The 18,859-nt window shown below is 47.2% G+C and overlaps 1 protein-coding gene across 1 annotated transcript in view; it reads left to right on the top strand.

Moving 5' to 3' along the window:
- CUX1 (cut-like homeobox 1) overlaps positions 1-18,859 on the top strand; it is a 351,136-nt gene that overhangs the window by 75,915 nt on the left and 256,362 nt on the right. Inside the window, exon 2 of the mRNA XM_010854333.1 lies at positions 692-802. Within this exon, the coding sequence (XP_010852635.1) occupies positions 692-802 (111 nt within the window). The remainder of the gene's footprint in view (positions 1-691; positions 803-18,859) is intronic.

Below are 18,859 nucleotides of genomic sequence, written 5' to 3'. Positions count from 1 at the left end.
AGGAGGAGAAGGGGACGACAGAGGATGAGATGATTGGATGGCATCACTGACTCAATGGACATGGGTTTGGGTGGACTCCGGGAGTTGGTGATGGACAGGGAGGCCTGGCGTGCTGTGGTTCATGGGGTCGCAAAGAGTCGGACACAACTGAGTGACTGAACTGAGAACAACTAACAGGTCCTGAAACATGCCTATAGTTAACCCACTAAGTATTTGTTAAACAAAAGCAAATCAGATGTGGCTGCAGAAGACTCCAGGCCCAGACTGTTGAAGGAGAGTCAGAAAGATGCCCCGAGTCGAGCAGCAGGACTAGGATCTGGGGATGTGGCAGGAAGAGGTGCTTGTTATGAGCAGAAGCGAGCGACTCTGGGGAGGGATGGCGTTTGGGCACTGGCCTGACTGGTTAGCAAAGCAGCATGCATCTGCACGTTGTGTTGTAGAAGCCACCGCTTGTGAGGTGTGTGTGGGTACACAGCACGTCAAGTTGAGTGGGTTTGGGGCATGGATGGGGTGGTGGGGCCGGATGGGAGCCCAGGCCTCTTTCCGCTGGTCCCCAGTCCCTCCGGGGCCACAAGGCAGTGATCCTTGGCACCACAGGCTCTCCCCCGGTGTCCTGGTCATGTGCAAATACGCTCTCCTCTGTTCAGAGTGTAATTACAATCTGGTCTTACCTTTTTGTTTCTCTCAACAGAGGGAACTCGATGCCACCGCAACAGTATTGGCAAACCGGCAAGATGAAAGTGAGCAGTCAAGAAAGCGGCTTATCGAGCAGAGCCGTGAGTTCAAGAAGAACACTCCAGAGGTAAGCGGCGTCTCTGTGCTGGGCTTGGGCTCTCTGAAGGAGGGTAGGGTCTTCCCGTCCTAGGGCGAGTTCAGAAGATCAGCTGTCTGCTGCTTCCTTTCGGCCGTCCTCAGCCCTAGTGGTGAGCCCCTGTGCGGGCTGGGGACTGGATTAAACCCTAGCTGACTCTTGATGCAGATGCTGAACCAGCTGGGTGGCCAGGTCAGACCCCCAGCCCCTCTGTGTGCACATCTGTAGGCAGGGCCCTGGAGGGGCGCATGAAGGCTTCATGCGTCTGAGGATACAATATGCTGACGATGCTTCTTGCAAAACATTCAGTCTGGTCAGGCCTTTTAGGACCCTCTGTGTTTCCTGAAATAGGCGTTAAAGGGCGTTGGAAATGTGCTCTTCTTGCGCTCCTCTTTTTTTTGGGAAGTATGTGTTCAGAGGACAGTGTTTAGAGTGGCTTGGGCAGCCTTTTCTTGCCCTGTTTTCTTGGTCCCTTGTTCCCTGAGTCTTTATCAAAGGATTCAGAAGACGAAAAAAAAAAAAAATAAAGGAGAGTTTTACAGACAGTCAAGCAGACATGGGGATTGCTTTCCGGGAGCTTCTGCCAAATGAGTCCGCAGTGATTCTTGTGCCGGGGGCTTGCACCCAGCCTCCTGCACCCCCCATGGCAGGTGTTCAGAGCTCCAGCCCTGGCTCCCAGGCCTCCCCAGATTCTTCCAGGGAGGACAAAGGAACAGGCCTGGAGGAAAAGGTGATTTCTGGGAGGAATAGTCTAACTTTCATAATAGTCCCAAAAAATGATGTGTGACTTGAATTTTTTTTTTTTTAAAGTGGACTCATTTTAAGTGTTTCAAAGGAGCTTGCCATTTAAAGGAGTGTTACCATGAATCATTTGGGGAAACAAATAATTAACCCTCGATTTTCAGAATAAATATTTCAGGAGAAAAAAATCTTGGTAGTCCAGTGGCAAGAAACAAGGGAGGAACAGCAGGAGCACCCAAGGATTTTGCGTTTTAGACCCACTGCTTGTCCTGTCTGCCCCCTGCCCTGAGGTGTGTGTCATCAGTGTTGTTACTGAGCAGACACGTGGGTCAGTAACTTAGGCCTGGGAGGTTGCCGCCCTCTGTGCTGCTGGGGAGTGCCAGGTGGGAAGGGGGAGAAGGGACTGGTGGTCCCCACGCCCCACCTCGTTGTGACAGTAAAGGCAAGAGGGGAGAAGGCCGTTGAGCGACCAGCCACCTTCCTCCTCTCAGACTGCTCAGAGCAGACCTTCCTGGAGGGTCTCACTGTGGGGTTCCTCATGTGCTCTGGTCTTTGACTTTGTTTCCCTAGACCCACCCCGGTCAGGTATGTCTCTCCAGCCACGCTTGGCCTTGATCAAGCACCTAGCTATCCCCACTGTCCTGTTTTCTCACTGTCCTTCCCTTGGTGACCATATACCCAGGGTGGTCATCGGAAACCTTAAAGAGAAGGGCAAGGTCATGCTTCCAAGGCCTCAGTCACCAGTAGGTAGATATAATCCAGCCTATGATGAAATGCCTTGAAGAGAACTGGATTCCTGGGTGTTCCTCTCAAGTCCCAGGGTCCTGCCAGCTGAAGGTGGTGCCCGCTGAGGAAAGGCATGTCCCTCTCCAGCCACCTCGGGCGCAGCACTTAATAAATGTTGACTGGACTGAATGGGCCCCGTCCCTCCACTGGCGTATAAACAGACCTCATCCTGCTGGCTCCCTAGGTTTGGGTTAAATCCCACGCCAGTAACTGGCCTCAAACTTTGTGTTTTATCTCCTAATCCCAGTAAACAGGAGAGGCTTAGGGTGGAGCAGCCTGGTGGGGAAAAGCCCTCTGGGGCATTGCCTTCCAGGGCATGTTTTGTTTGTTTGTATATTCTTGATTTTTTCTTTTTGATTTGTTTTTGTTTTTATTGGGCTGTAGGATATAAACTGGGAAACATCTCTGCAAGTTATGTCAGGGCATGGTTTTAACAGTGTCTTCCGCGGAGAGGGGGCTGCAGAACACCTCCTGGAAGGGAGGGACACTGCCATCCTGCCTGTCCCTGGCTCTGCCAGGGGGTCGGGGCTGGTGCTCACTCGGGCTCCTCCTGCTATGATAAGGAGGCCTCGCTGTAGCACAGATTTCCAAGACATGTGGAAGACAGGCGTGCAGAATCTTCTGTAGGTTTGGAAACCTCTTAAGTGGAGGGTGGGAGTGGGTAACTTTGGCGAGGAGTACAGAGGGGGATTCTTGGGGGTTCTGTGGTGTGAGGGGTGTGGAGGCACACGGAGGGCTCTGATGAGCGCGGGGCCTAGGACCCAGATCAGACAGTGGGTCGTCACTTTATCTGGGGCTTCAGTGCAGAGGAGCCCAACTTGTCTCTGACATCAGTTATTTCTTCTGATTATTCAACAATGGAGGACAGATTAACACTTACTGTTGAGGGAACACTTCTAGAAATCAGATGTGTGAAGATGAAGGTTGCTTAGAACTTTATTCTCAGGGGTTAAAAAAAAGGTTGGCTCGTTGGTAGGGAGGGCATCTGTGGGTTTGGACACACACCAGCATCCTCATGCCTCACACAGTCAGCCAAGGGAGGACCAGGCTGGCGGGGCAGAGCCAGGGCCAGTGATCTTGCCGGACTTCCACCAAGTGGATTGATTCTTGGTGAAAACCTTGATGTTCTTCTTTGTTCCGGGAAAGCAGAAACTGTCCTCCCAGGGTCCTTTGAGTGTCTGGTGGGTCTAACAGGCAGATGCAAGCTCCAGTCGGGAGTCAAGTGAATGAGGTTATTCCCTGGCAGGGAGTTTGTGTTTTCCTAAACTAGTGCTGCCCACGGGCAACTGGGAAAGCCCAGGGCCTAGGGTGGGGTTGGGGTGGAGGTGAGGGGCCCATGGAACAAGCCAGGAGCACGAAGGTGCCGCGGAGGGCAGAGCCCTGAAGGTTTTTTTGTTGAGAATGAAGTTCTTTCAGTTTCAGTTTTATGTCATTAGATGAATACATTGCTAGTCAATTGATATTATCGCTTCTGTCTTTTTAAACTCAAAATTGTAGTTAATCTGAAGGAGATGCCATTGCTCTGCATATTAAGTTTCATGCCTTTCTTTGACTCAAAAAGAGTCCCCTTTGAAGAAAAACGTTTTAAATTTGAATTTTGTGACTAAACATCCACTCCCTGTTGAGTTAATGATTGATAACTGAACATCCAAGACTGAGGGTATTTCTAGGTTGGGTCACTTTCTATATTTATCAGTGCAGGTGACTTACTGGCTGGTGTCATTGGGCAGATGACTTAACCTCCCCAAATCTCAGTTGCATCATCTATAAAAGGTGTAATGGCAGGGCCCAGCTCACAGGGTGTGTGTGTGTGTGTATGTCTGTGTGTGTGTGTGTGTGTAGTACCTAGTATGTGTGTGGCATGTAGTACGTGTGTAGAGCTCCACACAGGCCAAGCACCAACAGTTCGGTTCCTGTTTGTTGTGAGCATTAATTTGGAGCACATATTACCAAACACATGAGATGCAGTTGATTTCTGCTCCTCAAAGTCAGCTCCAAGAACTTAAAAAAGAACCCACAACAAATAAAGGTAGTTTTCACCCAAAATGTTCCAAAAGTTGGTTTGTAATAACAGTTAATCACTTTATAAATATTTTCCAGCACCTTCCACGTGCCAGATGGTTTGGCTCTGGGGATAAGATCCTCTCCCCAGTCTTAGAAACTTCCTTATATTCTCACCAAGGAGGTACACCATCCTGATAAGGCACCTTAAGTGTAGGATAGTGTCTGGAATCTTCTAAATGCAGACTTTCCCCCAGAAACACTCTGAGATCAGTGGGGTTAGTTCCAAACTGCCTGTGTCACAGTGATTCTTACTGTAGGTGAACAAGGCTGCTTTCTGAGGCTTGATTCTCAACCTTTGAAGCAATGGTAAATGTTAAGGGTCACCCCCCCAACCCTGAGAAATGCACATGTTTGCACAGTTTCTCCTGGACCCCTTGAAACTCACTGGGGAGCCCCTGGCTTAGCTGCAAGGATGGCGTTGGTTGTCTCCGTGGTCTCAGCCACTGTGCTGGGAGCTCTGTATGTGTCCTCTCTTCATGTTCCTCCTAGTTGTGCCCAAGCTAGGGGCAGGAGGATGAAAGATGAGGGTGGGGGCCACATGAGAGATGAATGCTGAGGCTTCGGCTGCTGGGCAGAGGCCACTGTGCTCCGGCCTGTGGGCTGGGTGCTGGAGAACAAGAGGTGGGTGGAGGAACTGGGCCACCCCCACTGATGAGGGTCCCCCAGGCTGGCAGCAGGGACAGGTGCCTCTGTGCTGGTGACACGTCCTTCCTGCCCGAGACTGGTGAAGAGCCTGGCTGGGCTGGAGACGGCTTTCTCTGAGTTCTTGAAGCTTTGTGCTGTTAGAACTGTGGGTTCAGTGCAGGCCAAACCCCATGCCCTTTGCTCTTCTGTTGCTTCCATCAGAGCCGAGGTGCAGGCCAGGATTACCTTTGATGCCTCTGAGTTGATAAACCTAATGGCAGGTTAGATGACCAGGGATGTGGAAGGCCCTGACCGGAACCCACCTAGAATACCAGGCTGGCTCCTTATTCTGGGAAACTGAGTTACTTCCCGTGGTGGATGGGGACCAAGGTGGGGCAACATCGCTAGGGTTTCATGATTCTACCTAGGAATTGCTTTTTTCTTATTTTCCTGTTTGGTTAAATTTTAAGTTTGCTCCTGGGACCAACATTTGTCTTGATAAGGATCTTACAGCTGCTACTCGGCCGAGCTGGGACTTGAACCCAGGCCACCGGCTCCCCAAGTCAGTGCTTTTAACTGGTGCACCAGGCTGCCTCACTGACGGGCAGAGCATCCAGAGCAGTGCTGGCCCACAGGGCCCGCTCACAGGACATTTTCAGGGGGTGCCATCCCAGCCCACTGGCTGCGGCAATTTGAATGCGATGCTCGACTATCAGAAGAAGGGTCTCCAGTGGAAGACTTGGTTCCAGGCAGAGGACAGAGATGGGTTTTGTTTTGTTGCCTTCTTCTCAACAATAGAGAAACTACCTTCTATGGGAAGGAAGAAAGGAAAGCCTCAGACTCGAGATGCCACAATTTTATCATAAAACCATCTTTGGGCCTCTTTTTGTCCTGGCAGTATCAAGTTCCTACCCCAGACCTGTCAGACTTTGGTATTAATCTGTGTTATAAGGGGTCACATCTCTTCTGTGAGGTTTAAAACTGACCTGCAATTCAGGAGCTCTCCTCGGGCATTTTCCCGCCCTGATATATTTTGCCAGAACATTTCTTGCTGTCTTGAGCGTTAATCCTCATGACACCTGGTCCACCAGGCTGACATCGCTCCTGCCAAAACGCACCTGGCCCCTTTCTCTCGTCATCATATCTCTCACTCCTGTCGTCAGGGACAGAGCTTATCCCCTACCCTGACCAGGGCATACCTTCCTGGGATCATCACCAACACTGACCACCCTGGATTCCTTGCTGCCCTCACCAGAGAAGGTGACCCTGGGCCCGACACCAGCCACAGCACCACAGCCCCACAGCCCCGCCTCCCAGGTCAGCAGGCCCGGCTTCAAGAAGAAGGGAACATTCTCTTTCCTGCTGACATAACCGCCTGTTCACGAGTGTTCATTTCCTGAGTGCCAGAATCTTAGGTTGCCCTCTCTGTCTCCAGCCAGAGTGTTTTCCTGATTTTTTTTTTTTTACATTCTTGGGAAACTGTTATAGAAATATCAGGAGCCGTCTTGAGATACGACTCCGGAAGAAATCTCGACCAATGGCTAAAATGAACTAGGTTTATGGATTTCTCCCCAGCTCTGGCAAGTAGGGGAGGGGCGAGGGCATCTGTTTTTGGAAAGTCCTCGGTCACTTTTTCATTGATCGGACTCCTTCTCAGTGAGATGTGAAGGCGTGCGCCCCCACCTGCGGAGGTGAGAGGGACAAGGGACGGGAAGTCGCTGCAAACTTTGTGACTCCTTTCGAGCTCCCTGTGAGAGGAGTCAGCAGGCTGGGGGAGGGAGGGGGCAGTAATATATAGTCGTGGCCTGGGCCCAAATGCATTTAGTCACTGCCTCTACAGCCTTTATATAGACACTGCTAGGAGTGACTCAGCCTGGAAAAAGAGAGTCACTTAAAAATAAAGTTGCAACTCAGATGGACACGTCCTGCATAGGCTGCCCAAGACAGCGTGGCTCAGGCTCGGTGAGAAACCCGGGGGGCACCTTCGCCCGACGTGGCCCTGCAGGGGTCCCAAGGTGAGGATGGTCATTACAGCTGCGTCATGGAATTGGCACTAGAATTAAATAAGTTCGTGTAAGACTCCCTATTTTTAAACTCTCAGGGTTCAGACATTCTTTGCTGCAAATGGACACGCTTGCATGTTGAGCAGTGACTGAATTCTTAGCTTTCCTCTTGTTTTTGGCAAATGGACTGACCGTGGAGGCCTGTGTTGGCTTTCGTTGTTTGCATCCGTCCTCGTGAGAGTTAAAAGCCAGCACAGATGGGAGACTGGAAACGTTTTCCTTGTGTCTTAGTTTTCCTTGTGTCTCATTGGACACGGGAATGGATTCACTGAAGACCCACTGCACTGATCTGACAGATTGTGACTTTTAAAGAGGAGGACCAACCAGACACACACCTAGGGACACGGGCCTTTCAAGAAGGGTAGTGATGGGAAGGAGGCCTGTAAGCTTGAAGACCAGGGAGGTGTAGATGGACACCCTCAGTGTCCCGCAGACTGCTCACACTGAGGGTCTAGGAATCTAGATGCACCCCTCTGCTGAGCCTGCAGCTGTGGTACAATCGCTTGCTTCCACTTCTGAAGAGGACGGGCCTACAGGTCGGAGCTGTGCTTCCATCCCTTGTGTATATTGAGTACTGTGTATATTGTGCACCTTGAGTACTGTGGATGCTGAATGGTCATATTTATAGCATTCATTTAGTAATCTTTTCTTTACAAAACAGAAATAAAATATTAAAAAACATCAGCTACAGGGTGCTACAAGATTCATTTCTCAAACAGGCAGATAAAATTTCATTTAACACTTCAGTTTTACTGTGTGTGTGTGTGCACAGAGTTTTTTTTTTTTTAATTTCAAGAAATGCCTTTCTTTGGCAGTTTCTCAAAATGTTAAACATAGAATTACCCTATGAACCAGCATTTCCACTCCTAGGTATAAATCCAAAAGAACTGAAAACACATCCTCGCAAAAACTTTGTGTCTACTCAAAAAAATGTTGATAGCAGCGTTATTCAAAATAGTCAAAAAGTAGAAGCAACTCATATGTCCATCAAGAACTGACTCGATAAACGAAGTGTGATACACCCATACAATGGGCTGTCATCCAGCAGAGGAATAAGATGTTACCACATGCATGAACTTGGAAGCATTTTGCTCAGTAAAAGAAGCCAGACACAAAATAATGGCGTGTGTGTGAAATGTCCACAGTGGGCAAACCCATAGAGTCAGAAAGTAGATGAGGGTGGCCCGGAGGATGGGGGTGACTGCTGGAGCTCATGGGGCTTTTTGGCGGGGTGATGAAAGGGCTCAGGAGTTAGGTAGTAGTGATGGTTGCACAAGTTTGTGAGTGTGCCAGACACCACTGAACTGTACACTTTAAAAGGGTAAGCCTTGTGGTATGTGAATTATATCTCAATTATGATTTTCTTAATGGCTTTCTTTGTGGGGTGCGGGAAATCCCTGCACAGGTGGTCTGTTCGCTTGCTTGCTCTCATCCTCTGACGCAATTCCTCCACATCAAAGGATCCTGTGGATTTCGTTTTGGCAGTAGCCAACCTGGTTTGGAAAAGGCCACTCCAATATTTGGCCCAATTATAAAGCCCAAATAATCAACTTGGATGCTTAATCATTCTAGAATCACCCACCGTTAAGTTATAAGAAGACTTTAACTAGAAAAAGTTTAAACATTAAAAGTGAACTTTTAACTGTTACCAACTGAATTCTTGAAGCCCATTTATCAGCCCAAGAGGTTATTTTCTAGTTTCTTTGGGGCCACATTATTCCCCCTCGTTCCAGAGAGACCCTGCAGCATCCTCCCAAGACACGGAGGAGGCCTACTCTAGAGCAGAGCGTTCAGCTCAGGCTCGGACAGCTGGATCGAGTTTAGTCCTTGCTGCAGCGTTCAGTAGCATTGAGACAGAAACTTATCCTCAGTTCCTCCATATGTAGTAATATATCCTGTCTACTTCAAGACGTCATAGTGAGGAACATGTGAGATTCCTGGAAAGTAAATGGCCAGTCCTGGGCCAGACTGGAGTGGCTAGTCAGTAAACAGTGACTGGGGTATTCAGGCCGAGTGACCTTGACCAAGATCACCAAATGGTCAGGGACCCAGATCCTATACTTATAAAGGGAACTGACGGTATTCCAGCTGCTGGGCAGGTGGAAATGAATTCAGTTGTAAGGGACATATAGTAAGTAAGTGCTCAGTACACACTTTTTTTCCTGTTTCCTCCCTTCTTTCCTTCCTTCCTCCTACAAGTAGTTCTGAGCCCTTTCCTGGAGCCAGGGGCCATCTGAGGTTCTGAGATACGGCAGACACCGAGAGAAGGTTCCAGCTTGTGTGGGGGGCGGGCAGGCAGTGACCACATAAACAAAGGACACACAGGATAATTTCAGGACAACATGGCGGTGAGTATGGATGGGTGAAGGATCTTCAGGGAATAGGGCAGTTTCATGAATTCAAAAAATGAAAAATGACCCTTTGCCCCTCTCCCTGTTACTCTTGCTGATTTTGAGCAGGCTGTTTAGCTGTGGGGGAGGGGTGCCTGTAATTTATTCCTTTCAGCCTGATGGCCTCGGTTTGCTCCTCTCACTCAGTGACTTTGAGACACCAGATTCAGTCCCTCTGCTTCCTAAGACCGGGGAACTTTTCCATCCGGACGTCAGAAAGTTGGGTTGGTAAACATTTGAGTTGGAGGGAAGCCTTGTTCTGTTTGACTGCCTTTGGCCCAGAACAATGAATTCTTAGGTAATCAATGAAGAGTTAATCTCTCGGCCTGTGTTGGTGACACAGGGTGCGAGCAGAACCGCTCGTGGTGCCCTGACCTGGGGGCCCCTTGGTGGCATCTGCAGAACCCCCTGGCCATGCTCGCCTCCTCAGAGCGGCCTGACCTGACTCCCTCACTGCGACGTCGCAGGGCTGGCGTTCCCTTTCCTTCCTGAGCCTCTGCGCCGCTTCCTTCATCTGTCTAGCAGTTTTCAAAGGGCTATTTTAAGCCCAACAGACAGATTCTCTGAGAGTTTAATAACCGTCAGAAGGAAAAGGCTGTAATTAGATGCATGTGGCGTGGAAGTTTAGCCGAGACCATGCTGAACTGTATAACCTCCGAGCCTCCATTTTCTCATCCAAAAAATGGGAGTGATGACAAGTCTCGCAGAATTATTACCAGTCAGACAAAACGCTGTAAACGGTCCAGAAGAACCTTGGCAAATAGTGAGAGCTCAATACATGGCCTGTTGAGTGTAGGTTATAAAAATCTAATCTTTTGAAAGAAGAAATTGTGTTCACAAGTGAATTTTAAAGCTATAAACAAACTGTACTTTTTTTTTTTTTTTGGCTGCACCACGTGGCATGTGGGATCCCAGTTCCTTGACCAGGGGTCAAACCCAAGCCCCCTGCAGTGGAAGCACAGAGTCTTAACCACTGAACAGCCAGGGAATTTCCCTCCTTCCCCCAACCCCCCAAGACTGTTAAAGCATTAAGTAGACTATAGGCCTATAAGCTATAGACCTAGTTTCTAGGGCAGACTTGAATAGATTGACTAAAATTAAAATACGTGCCTTCCCTATGCATCTAGATGGTCATTTTATCTCCCTTTTCACGGGTTTTCCTGTTCATGGAGTGGAAATATTTGCCCTGGACTCTGTCTCTGGAAGCTCTGCTTTGGGAGCAGCCCATAGCTTGTCTTTCTGGTCGGCAACCTCAACCGAAGTATGTGTTGGGTGGAGAATGACATTCTCCACTTAGGTGTAGATAACCTGGGTGTAGAAAGGAGCTCACAGCCTCTTCTCAATAAACATCTTGTCATGTGCAGTTTGTTAGGAATGATGTCTAAATGGGAAAGCCTGAAAATTTGGTTGAAATTGTGATGAGCTGTTATTTATTAATGTTTATTACAGCGAAGCATTATGCTAAGTGCATCACAGTCACTCGAGAAGGCTGGTGTCTTTAGTGCCACTTTACAGAGTATCAGCCACCTGCCTCCCAGGCAGATTCCCGGGAACCATGTCATAACCACTGTGCCAAACCGTCTCCTTTTAGCTTTCAGAAGTCAATTTTTAGTTAGTTAATTGTAAGCTGTTTCTCTTCTATAAGTTAAAACAACAACTAAAATATATCTAGAGAGAAAGAGTATTGCTCTGAAGTGACATACCAATATAAAGGTCACTGCGTGTGCTGGGAGTGAATTTTGTGTGGTTAATACCCAGGGAAGAGCAGTTAGGCTGAAATCTGGCATTTACTTGAGAATGCTGGTCACCTTATGGGAACTCTTATAACCCAAAGCACAGGAAAATTTGCCCTTCTGTTTTGAGATTTTTGTCAGTCAAGAAAGAGACAATCAGATGACAAATCCCCCTGACCCTGAGATCTGTTGTCTTAGGTTTTTCTTGCTTTGTCCAACGGGGCTATGGCCATTGAGCCATAAGGATTGAACCTGGGTTTCCTGCATTGCAGGCAGATTCTTTACCGTCTGAGCCACCAGGAAAACCCAACGCATAGGAATGGTCAGGGTTAATCATTGAGCACTGATTTATTTTTTGGCTGTACCACTCGGCATTCCAGATCCCAGTTCCTCAACCAGGGATCAAACCTGAGCCCCTTGCAGTGGAAGCGCACAGTCTTAACCACCAGGGAAGTCCTGAATGCCGATTATTGACTGCTGTCAGCTCTTGGTTTAACCTGAAAATGTGAATTGCAGAAAAAGTAATTTACAAGGAGCATTACATGAACCTACCAGGCAGAGTGTAATCATTTTGTGTGTGGTCCAGTGTTTTAACAGGAAGATAATATGATATCATTAATACAGTTAAGGAATGCTGTATTTGGAATCAGGACACTTAGATCCTGACTCTGGTTCCACCACTGACTGGGTTTGAGGGCTGAACAGGCTGGTTCCCGGTCGGGTCCGCTCTGTTGCTCAATGGCCATGCAGTGTGGCCAAGACCCAACGGCCCTGGAGCTGGGCCAGCTCTTTCCCGCTGCAGCTCACTCCTGTTCGTCCTCCATGGACCCAAGACTTCTGGGCAGTCCTTTCTTCTCAGTGAATCACCTACTTTACCTCTTGGGGGTTTTCTATTTAGAATTAATTCTTCACAGCAGCAGATCAACGAGGTGATCTCATTTTATGTGGGATGGCGTGTACCGGGGCCGCTCTGTTTTGAGGGCTCTGGTCACTTCAGGGACACAGCAGGAAGAGCTCATAATAATGCCCAATACTTACTGAGCTCCAAGCACTGTTCTAAAGACTTTTAACAGTGAAAGTGAAAGTCGCTCAGTTGTGTCCAACTCTTTGTGACCCCATAGACTATAGAGTCCATGGAATTCTCCAGGCCAGAATACTAGAGTGGATAGCCTTTCCCTTCTTCAGGGGATCTTCCCAACCCAGGGATCAAACCCAGGTCTCCCGCACTGCAGGCAGATTCTTTATCAGCTGAGCCACCAGGGAAGCCCAAGAATACTGGAGTGGGTAGCCTATCCCTTTTCCAGCAGATCTTCCTGACCCAGGAATCGAACTGGGGTCTCCTGCATTGCACGTGGATTCTTTACCAACTGAGCTATCAGGGAAGCCCAATACTCACAGGAGCCCGGTGAAAGTAGGTGCAGTATTTTCTCTCCACATCAAAGAGAGGGCAACTGAGCCCCTTAGAGGAGGAGGAGGTCCCCTAGGGCATCACAGCTCAAAAGCAGAGAAGCCGGCTAGAGGTTGGGAATGCAGGCCTGCTCGTGGCGGGTTTGAGCAGCCCCTTGGGGTGGGAAAGGCCCCCCAGCTGCCTCCCCCACCCCACACAGTCCCCTGCCTCCCCAACAGCCAGACTCCCCAGCACAGTTCAGGGAGGGAGTAGTGACTGGACTGCTTCACCTGTGGGTAACTTGCATCCTGGGCCACTTTAGCTGCAGGACCCACCCTTGGTGTTCCCTACTTCGCATTTGAAAAGTCACTGTTTTAGTTCTGAAGTCCAGGTGGGGCCCCAATTTAACCCCACATTTATTCATTCGTTCACTGACTCTCCTTCTGCCGCCAAGAGCATCTGCAGTGAAGTACCCTGAGACTGGACTCTCAGTGCCAGCTGGGCTGTTCCTGGGGAACCCCCAGCCTTGGGGAGGGGGGATGACCTCAGCTCCCCACACCTCCCACTCCACCTTCAACACTGTACCACAAGAAGGGTGCATTTGTAAGGTACTGGGTTCATTTTAACCCTGCAAACGTTTTGAATCAAACAGAACTTGGCGCACGCATCTTCTTCTAAGAAGTTTTTGTGTGAGGGAATAGCCCTCGGGCAGAAAGATTGAGGAAGTACAACTGCCTTGGCCTCCTCTGGGCCCCACTCAGAGGCCTCACACAGGATTGTACCTGCATGACATTGTCCTTATATAATCAAAGCCGTGTAACCAGGCTTATTTTTTTTAATAGGAAGTATTTCTGGCATACCCCAAAGCATAAAAACAGAACGCATAGTCCTGTGCCCTTTGTGATGACTGGCAAGATGTTAATGTTTTGTCCATTTGCTTCTGATGCCCCCGTTTTTCTTTAAAGGGAAATAAACTGTTACATATGCAGCCAAAATCTCACCTCCATGCCTTGCCTCTCCTTTCCTCCTCAGATGTAAGCTCATCCTAAAGCTGATGTTTCACCACCATACGCTTTTCACACTCACAGCAATGTTTATGCATGCATGAATAACCATAAACAATAGATATTGTTTTATAGCTATATCTGTTTTACTATTTATGCACATGGAAGGCAAGTGGTATCTTGCAATGTCTGGATATATCCTCTGACACCTGGCCTCTTTAAACATTTATTCCACTGTGTTCATGAATCACAGAAGATGTGTCCATTGCCCTCCTGAGATGACACGTGGATTCTCCATTGTTGTTGACACTTATTATTACACCTGTCCTGGGGAGAGGGTTCAGGAGTTCCCCAGGGTGGACCCCCAAAAGCATGGTCTCTGATCACAGCTTGGCCAGGTGGGTGGGTGTAGCCTCGGTGGCTCCATGCCACCACCCTCTGCACCCCTGCAAGCCCCCGGTAGCTGTTCTGGCCATGCCCTCCATGGGTTTTGCTGTTCCCTTGTTTCTCATGAGGGAGAACATCCCCTTGTATGATGACTGGCCTGCACAGTTTCCTCTTCTGCATCTCAGCTGCTTGTATCTTTTACCCATTTTCCCATCGGGCTGTTGGCTGTTTTTTACTGACATGTAGGAAATTTTTATATCCAAAATCTGGATCCTCGTTGCTTACATACATGGCTGCTCTCTCCTCCCAGGGCCTGTCTCTTCACTATGTTTATGTTGTCCTTGGTCACCTGGAAGATTTTAATTTTAACGCAGGTGACTTCTCCTCCCCACCTTCCCCCCCGACCTAGTCTTTGATGTAAAGTTTGGTTATTTGAATCTTTTTTCAGAAACTCCCTTTACTGATGTCATAAAGATAGTCTCCTGTGCTTTCCTTCAATCGATCTTTGTTTTTGTGTTTTACATCAGGCCTGTATGTAGAGCATCATGTGGATGGTGATTCGATGAGGCTCTAATTTTATCTTGGTCCATTGAGGGCTCCTCACCCCAGAACCATTTACCATGGGGTCCACCTTTCCCCAGGATTAACTTTCCCACCTCTGCCAGGTACCACACCTGCCTCCAGACCCCCAGGCTGCCCAATCCCACACTGTTGTGTGGGATGAGTATTACTATATTACTATCATAATCATTTCCACACTGTTACTAAGTCTTGATATCTAGTAAAGGAACATCCTCTTGGTTCTTCAAAACCATCTGGACTGTGCTTCTGTATGACTTCTATTTGGTGTCATTTGAAAAATTCTGTTGGGATTTTTATTGCAAAAGCATTGAATTTGTAGATTAATCTGGAGAGACTTTATAAGGTGTTTCGAGTTTGGATGGAATGACTCTTGATCTTATTCTTAGGTGGGTTTCATTCCATGCTGGACTCCAGGGATCCATGAAAACCACACTCTGTTAACTTACTCTGGTTCCTAGTGTGGATACAAAATAGTCAACATTGAAGGATTGATCATTGTAGTCTGGAGCCAGGCATAAAAATAAACCCCACTCTGTTATCATAGGTGGCTGTGATTAAGATCAGGGGAAAGGTCGGCGGTGGGTCCCCTCACATTGACAGTTTTCTTCAGAAGATTAAGTGGTTCTTCATTTTTGGCCCAGGTCATCAGTAGCTTAAAGCCATTACTGTCTATTGGCTGTTTGGTTTGTCTGAAATATGGGGCTAGTCTCAGCCTATTTCCCTGGGGTCAGGTGTGTTCACATAATCAAAGTGCCAGGAACCCCATATCATATGCATGTGTGTGTGTGTGCGTGCGTGTGTGTGTGTATACACAAAGCAGCCTTCTCTGGGGAAGAATGCACAGTGCCAGGCTACAGAGATGTCCTTTTGTGCCTCTGCATTTTAAAATGTGCGTTCTTTATTAGTAGAGTGTTTTCAGGCTTATTTTTAAGACAGGCTTGTTCAGCCACAGTTGCATGCACTTTGGAAAATGACCATTTGTGAAGCTGTCAGCCATGGGCAAACTGAAGAAAAATGAAGATGCCTTTTCTGTTGATGTGTGTTCAGGGATTTTCATCAGCCCAATGCAGTTCCCATGACCTGTTCAGGCAAGGGTGATAGCTTCTGTTTCCTTTCATTAAAAGTTGAGGACGAGGATATTTTTACTTATTTTGTTTAGATGTAAGCAACCCATGGAAAATATCCCATGTATATGCAAATGGATACTTTGCCACAGTAAAGCAAAAAAAAAGGACTAGTTCTGACAGTGATTGGAGACCAAAAAATGGGGGGAAAAAATGACCTGTGAATAGGGATGAAGAAATTAAAGTGAAAAAATATGGGAAGAATAGGTTGGGCTGATAAAGTGTAAAACTTGGGGTTTAACTCTTTTTGCTGTTGTTAGGGAAATGTTTGGCTTTCTTTCTCACTTTTTTTTTCCAAACCTATTTGCACTTGAAACTAGATAAAATGTTTGACTGTATTAATTTTCCTGATTATAAGTGTGGGAAAGGAGTTCCATGGTAACCCTTCTTAAGTAAATGAACTGATATGTTAGAACCAGAAGAGTTGAGAGTAATTTTTATTTTAAAATTCTTTTTGCATTAACACATCTGCAGTGTTGAGGAATATATGGAAAATTGAAATAGTGCTTCTATCCTGCCGTGTCTCCAGCATGTCAATAAATCACCTTTTTTTTCCTTTTAAAATGTCTGGCCTTGTAATTTATGTTTGCATAACCCATTACTAAATTCATAGTAGGTGTTTTAGTTGGCAGGCATTATTCCAGGAATTCTGAGGATCTTAAAAAAAAAATACAGAGTCTTTGTTAGTATTTATATTTAAGTGGACACTTTCCTTTAAAAAAATGAATTAGATTAAAAAAAAAGAATTTGGAGCTGACTATTTACCTTATTCTTAAGCCAACAATATTAAAGCTCTTATTTCCACATTATCAATTGTCATGAATTTCTTAATAGACTTTATTGTTATTCTTTCTCTTTAAAATTAAAATTGGCAGAAGAAAATGATATTAAGCTCATACTAATTTCTAGATAATTTTCCATAGGTTTCATATTGCACAGAAAATAAAATTTCGTTTCCCTAATTTTTAAGTTTTTTGAATGCCACTGACCATTTTAGGAATAAAGTGGAGATGAATATATTCATTCATTTACACTGTTTGGAGCTTGAACAGAAATAGCAACGTTCAGGGTTAGTTCGCATACTTGTGGCTTACCTTTGAGACCTTCTAATTTTTAAGCAGACATTTAAAAATAATCATTATGTCTTCTAGTCCCAAGTTAGGAGAACTTTTAGAGCTTTACTTTGAAATTATAAAAAAAGTTATTTCTGTTTTGTATTGTAAAATTTTTTTAGTTGATTTTTTTAAATGGTAGTTAGAAAGCCGGAAAGGACACTTAGAGTTTTCAGAAGAAGTTTGTTGTATTTCAACATGCTTCCCTTCTCTTTTCCCAACCCCCGTCGACTGGTTAGTAACATTTTCAATATAAAATATGTATTTCAGGCCATTTGCAATCTCTGTGGCCAATCAGAAGAGAAATTGTTTCTTCCCTGGGAGCCTTAATATATTTATCAGGAGGTCTACAGCCTCTTCAGTGTCTTTGTGAAAGAGAATACAAAGTTATCAGTGGTATGTTTAAAAATTCAGAGTTTAACCCGCTCATACTCTGTTCTAAAAGTCCACTTGTGCTATAGAAGTTTGACAGCTTCTCTTACTTTCTCCTACTTAAGTTAGGCATTAAAAGAAACGACAGCTTTCTGTTGTTCTTGTTTATGTTAAAGATGTAGCTAATTTGACATTTTAAAGTACCTTATTTTCATTATAATTTTAGTTCCTTATCAGAGGTGTTTATTTTGGTGGTATTACTCTGACAACCTTCTACACTTACAGAATAATTTCTCTAGGGTTCCGAAGGTGCTTCTTCCATTTCTGCATTTATTTCTGGAAACTTTGGGCTCTTATTCACTCTTGCTGGAGAGGAGCAGGGTTTTGAGAATCTGTCTGACTTCTAAAAACCCAGCTCTCAGTCCAGAGCCTTTCTTGCAAGAACAATGAAAGTGGATTACAGAAATGGTATTGCAGCTTTCAGGAGATGAGAAGCACACTTTCTGGCTTTTTGTGGAGTTCTCTTCCCCCGCTCAATCTCCCCTGGAGTTGGTGGCCCCATCGGTCGTCCTGAGCCCTGTGGTCATGTCCCAGAAAGCGTTTCCACCAAGGGAAGGTGCTGTGCCAGAAGCCGGGAGAAAGGAAAAAGGAGGTGTTTATCGTCCCGAAGACGCCTTCCAACTTTTATTATTAACTCCTTTCCAAAGTAAACTTTCGGGTTTGTTTCAAGTCACTTCTGGCCAAAGTACAGTTGGGTTTGCTGTGTCCTCTAGGGGGAGAGGCGAAAACAGCATCACCCTGGGCGAGGACGAGGTGGGGGCCTGTTCCTTTAGGGAAGGGAGGGGATCTGAGTGACAGTGAAGTGAGGTGGGGACTGAGAATCTGGGGGCATGAGTAAACGCGGCCACCTCAGCAAGCCTTCCACAGCTCTGTGCAGGGCCATGGACTGTGGGCTGGGCCCTCTGAGAGGTGCTGAGGTATGTGGAGACCCCCAACTCCACCTGCCCCCCACCCTAGCCCAGTCAGAGACTGGCGTGGAATTAGATTGTTTGGATAAAGAGTCATAAGTGACAAAGTGGTAGGGGCAGTGCCCAGCGGACACTTAAGAGAATGGGCTCTGGAGTGAATGCAGGAGCCCTGACCTGGGTCAGGGCCAGCACATGGCCGTCACCAGGAGTGGACAGTCCGGGGAGGATGGCTCCAGCCACGGCTGGAGAGGCTCCAGGGCAAGGCTAAGGAATGTGGACCTTGCTCTGCCCAAGGCCCTGCCAGTATTACAGGGCACATGCCCAGGAGTGACCCGGCCTGCCTACACGTCCCAGAGTTGGTGCCACACTCTGTGGCATGGAGCATGGATGCCCCCGGAGCAAAGGTGGGGCCGGAACCGCTGGGCCCCTGCCCTGAGGGGCTCCATGGGAAACAGCTGTTCTCCCACAAACAGGAGATGTGCTGTCCACTCAATACACACCTGTCGTGTGCCTTCTCTGGGCCAGGCACTGAGGATGCAGCAGAGAACAAAGTACCAGCCCCTGGCCCTGGCAATGTCGCATTCGAGTGGAGGAGACAGACAGCCAGCGAACAGATGGGAACGGGTTCCAGGGTATGCTGATCATGGGATGGGGAGAGAGAGACAGAGAATTTAGCAATTGCTTGGCCAAGAACGGCAGGAGGGAGGCACA

The sequence above is a fragment of the Bison bison genome, unplaced genomic scaffold, assembly GCF_000754665.1.
Source record: "Bison bison bison isolate TAMUID 2011002044 unplaced genomic scaffold, Bison_UMD1.0 scf7180017864340, whole genome shotgun sequence".
In the NCBI taxonomy this organism is placed as follows: Eukaryota; Metazoa; Chordata; class Mammalia; order Artiodactyla; family Bovidae; genus Bison; species Bison bison.
The sequence above is the reverse complement of the archived record's forward strand: the minus strand, read 5'-3'. Positions and strand labels throughout refer to the sequence as shown.